Source organism: Aplidium turbinatum, chromosome 1, assembly GCF_918807975.1.
Source record: "Aplidium turbinatum chromosome 1, kaAplTurb1.1, whole genome shotgun sequence".
NCBI lineage: Eukaryota > Metazoa > Chordata > Ascidiacea > Aplousobranchia > Polyclinidae > Aplidium > Aplidium turbinatum.
In genome coordinates, this window is record NC_137472.1 from 43,226,300 (window position 1) to 43,237,123 (window position 10,824).

The window sequence follows — 10,824 nt, forward strand, 5'->3', positions numbered from 1 at the left end:
CAAGTGCAGATATTAATTTAATGATTATTGTACTAATGTACATCGTAACATTAACATATATATAATACTTTTAGCTGTCCTTCGTCTTCTACATGATTTACTTAAAATACTTTTAAAATTGTTTTTCAAAAAGCTATTCAGCAATGCAGTGAAATAATGAGAACGTGGTTGATCCGCCAATCATCACCCCTTTCTGGCAAGATGAAAATTGTTTTGGTTATCAAACTTTAATGAAATTGTATGCACTACGCCAGGAGGTGAGCTTTGTGTATTTCGTGCAAAGCATTTCCATCTAAAAAAAAGTCCTTATCACATCGATTCAACGTTTACAGACATTTGTTAGCTGTGTTGCTTCAGCTAACACAAGTAAAACTACTGTTTGCCCTTTTGAATGATTAACTAATTAGTAGCTAAGGTCCATACCCCACTGGTGATTTGTCTATAAGGGTGACAAGTGACAACATTCCTTCTTCGACCTGATATAGCACGCACTACCAGATTCACGTCATTGTGTACATGTCCAATGGATACCAGATAGTGGGATGAAAGGCAAAACCAACGCCTACTTCGCGCTGATTGGCTGATTCAATCACGCCCACGCGACGTCAACAAACATCGAACCAGAAACGATTTAAAAAAATTCCAGTCATGTACGACGAAGTCAATTCGAAAGTTGTGTGTATTTGAGCTGCGGCTAGTAAGTCAAAAGATGTCATTACAGTGACGGCAATTTGCAAATAACATCAAAAGCAACATAAACAACTACACCATTCGAACCAGACGTGTAACACCAAAAGCAAGTGAAAGCTTGTGTTGTGTATGACGGCTACAGAAGTCGTTCAAATTCATCATCTTACAATGCAATGCTTAGTCAGGAAATTACACATTTTTTACGTCATACAACACTAAAGTGTGGGGCAATGATGCATAACTCAATAAACATCGAAATATTTGAGGAAGTGCTTGCATTCGCAGACATAGGTAATACGTTGACGTTACTTCGATAAAAAATCAGATGTAATCGAATCATCGCTTGTTTGAGCGCCAAAGAATAGAAACCACCATGATTTTAGGATTGATTTTAGCATTAGCACATTGAAGTATTGTCCACAGAGAATGAATGAAATGACACACAGTTCCATACAAAATGTGGTTCTATCTAGCGGATCTTGATTTTAAAATCATCATGAGCAATTTTGCTAAAACAGCAATAAATAAAGTGAACAAGATTGGATAAAAAAAATAAACAAATAAGTTCAGAAAAACATCATTAAAATACACATCATTAAAAGCAACCCAGGCATCACGAAAGCCGGGAGACAACCAAAACGACGGATCAATTACAAACAGCAATCCTTAATAAAATAGAATAGGTTAAACTGGGCAGAGGGTACTTCTTAAATAGGCCAAGTGAAGTGAAATGGAAATTCAACTCCAGCAAGTGCATCAGTAATTAATATCTGACGTCACAAAGGACTTTTCTGAAGTACAAATATGAAACCGTACTGCAAGTCTTCGGAGGCAAATGGCAGACAATAATCGAAATTTGACATCGTACAGTATAAAAAAATCAAATTTGCAGTTTGACCACGCTCTTTGACACCGTGGGTTGGTAACATTTTGCTTTCCTTGCGTTTGACGCTGTTAGAAACGAAAAAAACATATATAGGAAATTTTGTCAAAAAAGAACAATTTTGAGGTAAGGAACAAGCAGTGACGCTTGATGCTACGTTCACCATGTGAGTACGTGACGCTGAATGAAACTCAAGTCCGTCTGGGCTTTTTTGAGTTGCTCAAACCGAATCTCTTGATTCGCCACATGGCAGTTGTTTGAAATGCCAAAACTTACTCGTACTGTTTATTCCGTTTTGAATACAAAAACCGAGATACAACTGTCACGACGGTGAATGTCGCCGCGTTGACAGGAAAAGCTCGCAATAGACACGAATTAAGACCTCTGCAAAAAACAGCCTTGTGAAGATTATCATTGTGATACCGTTAACCTGCAGTTAACCTATTAACATTTGGTGTATCTGGTAAAACACTATCTCTTGAGATGATATCTTTTTTAACTTAAAGTGTTAGTCAGTCGAGAGTATGATACTGTATAGCAAATACAGAAACCGTGAGTCGATCATCAAAGATCGGTATCGCAATCATTCTGTCACAAAAGTTTTCAACCGTTTCCGAAAAACCGAAAAAATGTGTCCTGAATGTGTTGATGGCCTGAATATGCACTCTTCTACTTTTTGAACTGCATGTACAAAGCGTTGTTAACAATTATCGTACACCGTTAACACTTACCGTACAACTAATTGTGAAAAATTAGGTTTGTAAATTTACAACACTTTCGAGAAAATGAATACTACCAACCTGAAAAATACATTCAATCCATTTGATTTCCATAGTTTCTTGATACAATCCAAGGTACTGGAATATTTCATTTCCTTGCCGCCAGCTCCATCTGCTTGCAGATGGGATTTAACAACATCAACAGGATAAGTTATCGCCCATGAAGCCATGCCGGAAAATCCTCCGGCTAATAGCATGTTTGCTATGTCTTTTGATGTATGAGCTTGTGTTTTGCTCACCTGCAAAAAAAAAAAAAACGTGTACGAAGAGGACCGAGTTACACCATCATGTCACAAAAACACTTAATAAACGTACTTCTGTTTAACTTGAAAAAAAAAATTGAAAAACGGCTTTCTATTTAGTTTCAAAATAAAATGCAGATTTGATTACTTTTAAAGAATCTCATCCCAAATACCATTGAGACAAAAGTGTTCAAGTGTTAACAACGCATGGTCTTCAGCTCTATTAATCAGTGACGCTGCGATATTTCAAGAATTTGTAAATGTCCTTAAGCAACAGAAGAGATGGCGATGACTACTACTACCTCTAAAGTTTGCAAACAAACTATTTAAAAAATTTCACTGGTACATTAAGGGATTTTAAAAACTTAGACCACGCTCTGCTTTGGGGTCATATAAATTCTTTATGATCGACTACAATACTCACCACAAGAACACGGGATGTAAGAAAATCGTAACTGGCAAAATAGCAACCAAACGCGGGAGTTTCCCTAAGTAAGGTGGTGACCATGCCACGGTAGCAACCACGAAATCCTTCCCTTCGGTAGATTTTTCGTAATGCGTCTACAGAGTTCTTGTACACGACCTAACACGAAACAAAAAGAACTCTATTTTTGAAAAAAATATGCTACAAAGTCGAAGACACGTCTGTACTTCATTGAAAATAGCATAAAAATAGTGGAGTAATGATCGAGATGTTCATGCATTGATATCACTCGACTACAAAACTTCACTAATTATTCGGTTGACCAATCAGTGAACGAGAAACCATGTAAGGGTACTGTCAGATTTGGCAAGGTTGGGTCTCAAAAAAGAGGGAAAAAAATCTTCAATTGATGTCAATGTTATCCCACTTAAAACCCTTTAGCCTTGACCTTGCAAATGAGAAAAACACCAAGTTTTATTTAAACAATGGTAAAAAGATAAAAATATGAAATGTAGACGAATTCAGACTTTTTAATATTTTGATAAGTGCTGTTTCCTTGGATTTGTTTAGAGGTAACTAGTAATTACAGTTGCTGTGCATGTTTGATCACTTCAACAATGAATTCGATCACAATTACATGAAAATATGTAATCAAATACGATCACCTCGCGTGGCTATACCAATGGTTAGCGATGGGAAATGCTTGCTGCTATGGAAAGCACCCACTATTGTGTTGATGCTTAGGAAAAGCCCATGTAAACAATCCTAACTGTGACTAAACCATACTTTCACCACTTAGTTGATTTCAGTTATACTGTATACGTACTGCGAAGCAATATTTACCTTTTCAACTGCTTTGCGCTTTCCAATGCCTTGCACCTGCATTTGCGTCTTTGCTAACTCCATGGGAGAACATATTGTACACTGTACGGCCCCTGCAACCATGCCACTTAAAAAATGAGTTGTTGTAGTATCTTTGCCAAGCAGTGATATAGTTTGTGCTTCTACGCCGAACACAATGGCATTGATTATGCTCAAGCCAATTAAAGGTGACTGCATTCCTTTATATAATCCAAATGCCTAAAAAAATAAAATATTGATTATTGAAACATAAATCAAGTATGTAATTGCTTAAAAAAGAAACTGAAATGTAATCATATTAAATTCAATGGAATGCCATAGCATTGAACAATAAACATAATTGTATGGCACTGTTTTTTCACTTTCATTACAAAATTTTATCCTTTCAATGCTTGAAGTTGTTTAATGAAGCTTGTAGTGTCTTCGCTCCTTCCCAATAATAAAATACATCTTTGTTCAGAATGTTCACATTGCTAAAAGTTTGAATACTGTTTTATAAGCCTTCATATCCATAAACGGAACATGCTTCTATTAGTGCACTGTGTTCAAACAGGCATGGTCCAGGTGGTCAGTAGTTATATAAAATGTTTTGCTGATAAATAGGTCATTTGCAAATAACTTACTGTTTCTTTTTCTATAATACTGTTGAAACAATGCCATACCCCCCGATAAGTACTCTGTGTTTGCAGTCGAACCTGGAAAAAAATGTGAAATGTGAGATATTTACAGACTCCAAAAAGATTAGTTAAAATCCTTCATGAAATCAATGCATCATTCAAAATTAATTGAGTCAAATATTTTTCAAACATGTAACAAATGTTCAAATAATAATTAACTAATAACTAAAACAATAATACTTAAACTCACCTTAATTGTATCCAGTGGTTGTCCAACCAAAACGCCAGCAATTCCTAAGAAAAGGTTTGAGTAAGAGTTTGCTAATTTGAAACGTGTTTAATTTGAAGATCTGTGAATATTTAAAAGTTGAGTGTAATGGAATGTTAACATAGAATACAATTAACCCAGTGGCCACTATTTCATTTTTAAACTTGATATCATACCAGTGAAATAACTTTTTCAGACCATTGATTTTAAAGGTAGTTATGAAACAATAGGACGCCCAGGAAAACATTTCCGGTCAATTAAACCGTTCAGCTCAGAGACACCAATTTTTTTATGTTGTCTTACCCACAGAGAGCTGAAAGGCTTATAACCCATAAGTACAATACTTCTTTTTAGAACAAAACACAAAATGAGTGATTTTTAGCATTTCAAAGCTTATACAATAAAAAATTCACATCTAGAAAAGTGCAATGGATGAAGCCATACAATTTCTTTTAAACAAAACTGGCATTAAAATGGAAGTAAATTAACTGTCAATCTTAATTTAAACTTAAAGTTGATATTTTACTTTCATTTTAACAACATAACAATTCCAAAATCTACACAAAGATATGAAAACAATGCAAGTACCTCCTGCACATCCAGAAACATATTCAATCATCTTTAAGCGTTGAAGTATCTTTAATCAAATAAAAATCTCTCTCCAGTAGTGCAGCAAACAACTCAATCCCATTACTATTGCAAGGTTTTCTGATGATGGCAAATCTTATGATCCGGCTGTTAAAAGGAAACATATTACTAAAATTTAATACATAAAGGAAAACCTGTCTAATTATAAGTAAAAAGTGATCCAACTGTCTAACCATGAAGTTCCAATGTTAACATTAACAATATGACTTTAAGTCAAGAGTAATTTACCGAAAACTGGAGCATATGGTGAAGAATGGTATATCACAATTAGTTTTTTGGCACACACTTTCACAAACAACGCATACAAGTCATACATAAAACACTTTAATGCTGTTGCAAAGTTTGTATTGTATATAATATTAAAAAAAAAATGTTTTAACCCCACAGCTTCGTTCATGACGCACTGACTTCAGTGACAAACCTGTGTAACGCAGCAAGAGTGAGTATATTCATATAACCATAAGCGAGTTTAATTCTGTATAATAAGGTTTACAATTGGGACTGTATGAACAGACTTCAAAGTTAGCATATTTTTACTTTGGCAAAAACGTTGCCGAGGCCAGTTCATACCTTGAAAAGATCGAGAGAAAAAAAATAAAAAAGCCGAAGTCGCTGACACAGTTTCCGCAAACATTTTAAAATTTTCCACAAAGAGACAAAAACTTTTAGGATCATTACCAGAAATTTTAAAATGTTTGCGGAAACTCCGATCAACCCTAACCCTTTTAAAATGTTTGCGGAAACTGCGATCAGCCACTAAGGAACAAATCTATGGCTGTGACATAACGACTGGGAGGAATGTCTAACCCTAAATCTTAACCATACAACTGCTCGTGTGGCCTCGGCATTTTTATTGTTGACGCTAATGCGCCATTCATGCATCTGCGTCGGCAATCACCTCGGCAATTGCCGAGGCTAATTTCGAAGACTGATGAAACATTAGAGCAGATATGAACTATTGTTTATCAAAAGTGACATAAAACAAAAATACACAATATTTAAGTTTTATATTTGGTACTGAGAAAACGAAACAGCCACTACCATAAGGTCTACTAGTCAATTATCCACCTGGAAAGAATAATTCTACTTCCAAAGAAAAAGCAGTAACAAAGTATCTTTTAAATTATTATTATTTATTTGAGTCAGACAAAGTTGTCCATATCCCAAACAAAACAACGAAAATTAAACTAAAAGCATAAATTATTCTTTTGCCTATGACCAATTGCAGTGACATAGTTGTGCTTTACCCAAGACTTTATATTTTTATCTATCATACCGTAATAATTATAATCAAAATGAACTAAGAACCAACTAAGGATTTCCAAAAATATTGAAACTTGAAAGTAGCAAAAAAAACTTTTTCTTTCTGACCATGTTGCCAGATTTTCAAGATTATTTCCGCCCAATGAGGTGAAAAGAGGAAAGGGGAAACAAGTTTTATACAGACAAACTAGTCCAAAATTAGACCAAAATCATCAAGTAAACAATTCCTAGTCTAAAACCATAGTAAAGCTAAACAATAAAAGTACTTCTTAGTGAAGCAATTAGAATATAAACCTAACTACTTCACATTTTGCGATTTAGGAGCAAATAATTTTACCCTTTTCAAAATTGTTTTTTTTTTATAGAAAATGTTTACATATGCAGTAATTCTAACCATAACTTCTATCTTTTACTAGACCTCTGTTATGTTTGACATATATTGTTTTTTGTTTTAATGGCCAAAACAGTGCAACAGTGCATATCTTTGGCGACATTCATTTAGTTGTTTTCTTTCCATGAATTAATGGTGCGACACTGATGAGCCTAGCCTCATAGACGAAACACGTGCCTATCGCTGTCAATTCTTGCGACACTCAACTGCTGAGAAACAACATTTCAACAATCGGAAAACTTCACTCTGCCAATATCGGTAACTATAGCCCTATGTCAAAAACCTCTACAACAGTGGTTCCCAACCTGGGGTTCGCGGACCCCTTGGGGGTCCGTGAGAAAGCATTTGGGGGTCCGTGGTTACCTTGATGAATTTTGGAGAAAAAAAAGAAAAGCGATCTTTTTACTTTCATTTCTCTGTTTAAATGCAAATGTGTCAATTACACCGTACTTTTAAAGCGCTCTGTCAAGAAGTAGGATCAGATTACGAAGTAGCCTACTTTTGTATCATTTTGAGGTACGTTTGTTATCTAGAGGAGAAGTTTTAAAACGACTGCAGCAGCTAAAAATGAGGTAGGCTATCAACTCTTTTGAAAGCGAAAGAAAGTCCACTCTCAAAATTATTTGAGAGTAAAAGTTTTCTATACGCATGGTCTACTTAGCCGATATTTTGGGTCATATTAAAAATGTTAATCATGGCATTGCATGGCATAATCAAGGACCAGGTGTGACAATAAATTATTGTCAATAATTGATGCAGCTGAAAAACTGAAGGCGTTTTTAGCCAAGTTGTCGGTTTGAAAACGCAGATTGGAAGCAGGTAGCCTAATTACGCTAACTTTCCAATGTTAGAAGATCTTATCTTGATGGATGAAACTCAAAGAGAATGAACTCTTTTGATCTCTATGGGAGAAAAATTTTGCGCACACTTGGAAACTCTTCAAATGTCATTTCGACGTTATTTTAATTTAGAACACCTGCCGAACGAAGTTGAAACATGGATTAGAAATCCTTTTCTTTTTGACTTGAACAACATTAGCGATGACGATCTCAGTAAAGATGATCTAATTGATTTGAGATTAAAAGAGTTATTACGCACTGAATTTCATTCAAAAACTGTGGAAGAATTTTGGTGCTCACAACTGCAAACCTAGTCCTACCCATTCTTGACAAAGCAAGCGATTATTGTTTTGTTACCATTCATAACCACTTAACCTTTGCGAGGCAGGATTCTCAGCTCTTGTTATAATAAAAACTAAACATCGAAATCGCCTGGACGTTGAAGATGATATGCGTGTTGCATTGTCAAAAACTCAACCACAGTTCAGTCGTTTAGTTCAGTAAAGGCAACAACAGCCCTCTCATTAAATTTGCTTACGTTGAAAAAGTTTCGGCATGGCACTTTGGGTCACCTTAATATTCAAATACTGCTGACATTTCTTGAACAATTCATTCATTTTCTTATTTGAGCAACTGTTTAACCTGATATTTGCCGCAGGAGTCATAGCGGTAATACAATATGACACAGTACAGTAGTTGAGGCAAAATTTAGGTAGGAGCCCGCAAAATTAATAATTTGTCTAAAGGGGTCCGTGACAACCAAAAGGTTGGGAACGACTGCTCTACAAGAACAGGCTACGAAGCTACGGTACCAGGAATCCTATCAAAGCAGTGGTGTAGCCAAGAGGGGGGGGAGGTTTAGGGGTTACAACCCCCCTTTGGCACGCATGTGACGTCACGATATTGAGAATGATGCTTTCAGTATCTTTATGCTTGAGAATGATGCTTTCAGTCTAAAACAAAGTTTGCCTAATTTTGAACGAAACTGCATTAAAAGAGCGAGTTTTACCAATACCAAACATCTCAGCCAGGAATTAGCAACAAGAAAACATAGAGACTTAGCTTTATTTCCAAAAAATGCCGAAGAAAACAGGATCTTGAACCTTCTTGTATGCCACCGGACAGCACCATTTTACAAAAATATTAATACCCACATTTTTGTTGAAAATACTCTCAGAATGCAACAAATTCAAAGTAATTTTTGAAAATTTTCACATGTTTTCACATGATCCACAAGTCTGTAGCCTGTTATAAAATCGCACCTCCGCCATTCTGACAAAATAACTTTTAATCAGCTTTGAATTTGCCAAATAAAATGATAGTTTTATCTTTTTTACGTGCATCTGGAAACGAAATTCCATACTGAACATGATGATGTGCACTTGAGCAACGCACGTTAGGCCTTAAGGACTGCTCTCTATTCATCGGCGTCTAATGGATGAAGTGATTCCCCGGCAACAACACTGTAACAATCGGAAACTTAACTTCTGTCAATCTCGGTGACCGCCTGCAGTGCCGGATTAAGGGGGGGGGGCGGACTGGGCTGAAGCCCAGGGCCCCCACTTTTGGGGGCCCCCACCTCAAAGAAAAAATCTATTAATTTTTTTAGTTGCACAGCTGGAGATTACTGCTTTAATTCGTATCTCAAACAAGCAAGGACGGCTCACCCTTATGTGCTGCGGTGCTGCAGCACCCCTGCCCAGCCCCAGTTATTCAATTTTTCTTCGTTTTTTTAACAAAAAACATATTTATTTGATACTTTCATATCCGAAAATGGTACGGATTACCGGTCAAAGTTATGATAATGCTGCCAATATGAGTGGCAAGTATAACGGTCTTCAAGCTCTTTTGCGCGAGAAATGTAGTGTAGCTAATTATGTCCCTTGCACAGCACATTCACTTAATTTAATCGGTAGCCTAAATGTCCTGTAGAAACATGCCGTTCTGCCGCTGAGGTTTTTGAATTGTTGCAAAGCCTTTATTCATGGCTCGTCTCGTCTAATCATCGTTGGCAAGTCCATCGAAAATTCCTAGATGGTTTGCCTGTTTTGAAGACATTATCTGATACAAGATGGTCAGTTAGATATGATGCAGTTCTTCTTCTATCGAGTCTTCTAAAGTTTGTTGATACACCACAGATTGACACATTCTTCCGCAACGGAGTTATACACTGACAGGTCTCACCTACTGCACCGGGTGGCAAGCCGAGGACAAACAAGAAGGTGATCCGCTGCATAGGCATAGCCAGGGGGGCGAAAGGGGCCATGCCCCCCCCCAAATTTTCCAAGTTTGGATTCCGAAGTTGAGCCTTTTGTTGAAAATATAATAAAGTTTGTAGAAATTTATATCGTTTTCCAAGACATCTGGCTATTAACACCTCCAAGGACTTGTTTTAGACACACAGAATAACACCAATAAATTTTTCAAATCGTAAATCGCGCAAAATTTACTCGTTTTACGTTTCTTTGAACTAATTTGTGGAAGCAATTTCAGAATGGCTTACTCTGTTGGGTTTTTGTGTAATTATTGAGTTTTTGTGTAGCTGAGTTTTTAGTGTTCTCTAATTTAGCCACAGTTTTTGCCCGTTTGTGTGTAAGAGCTATCTTTAATAAGTTAATAGCTGTTTATCTGCTAATAAATTTCATACAAATATTACCCTAAAAGTGTTTTCAGAAAGCGCTATAATCCATTATTTGAGTGTAATTTTTCAAAAATTTTCCGGGGGAGCATGCCCCCGGACCCCCCTAGAATACGCGTGCCTTCGGCACGCTCTAACCCCCCTACCACTTTTATTGCTTCAACCCACCAGGATACGCCACTGCACATCAAGTGGCGATGGCTTCAAATCAAACACTTTGTTGTTCTCTTCAATTCATCAAATATTTGGCCCCCCCAACATTTTTTTCTGGCTACGCCACT

At 36.4% G+C, this 10,824-nt stretch overlaps 1 protein-coding gene across 3 annotated transcripts; it reads right to left on the reverse strand.

The window, feature by feature from the left end:
- Positions 1–671: 671 nt before the first annotated feature.
- LOC145770212 (mitochondrial basic amino acids transporter-like) lies at positions 672–5,602 on the reverse strand. 3 transcript variants are annotated; one of them, XM_082581805.1, is made up of 7 exons: positions 5,353–5,602; positions 4,747–4,790; positions 4,503–4,574; positions 3,862–4,098; positions 3,019–3,177; positions 2,374–2,591; positions 672–1,957 (listed from the first exon to the last, which is right to left on the reverse strand). In XM_082581805.1, exons 1-7 carry the CDS (start codon positions 5,381–5,383, stop codon positions 1,846–1,848), a joined length of 873 nt encoding a protein of 290 aa, XP_082437931.1. In that variant the 5' UTR covers positions 5,384–5,602; the 3' UTR covers positions 672–1,845. The 3 variants fall into 3 exon arrangements, with proteins under 3 accessions (XP_082437931.1, XP_082437946.1, XP_082437939.1); XM_082581820.1 differs by having other exon boundaries at positions 4,747–4,846; positions 5,353–5,601; XM_082581813.1 differs by lacking the exon at positions 4,503–4,574.
- Positions 5,603–10,824: the final 5,222 nt, after the last annotated feature.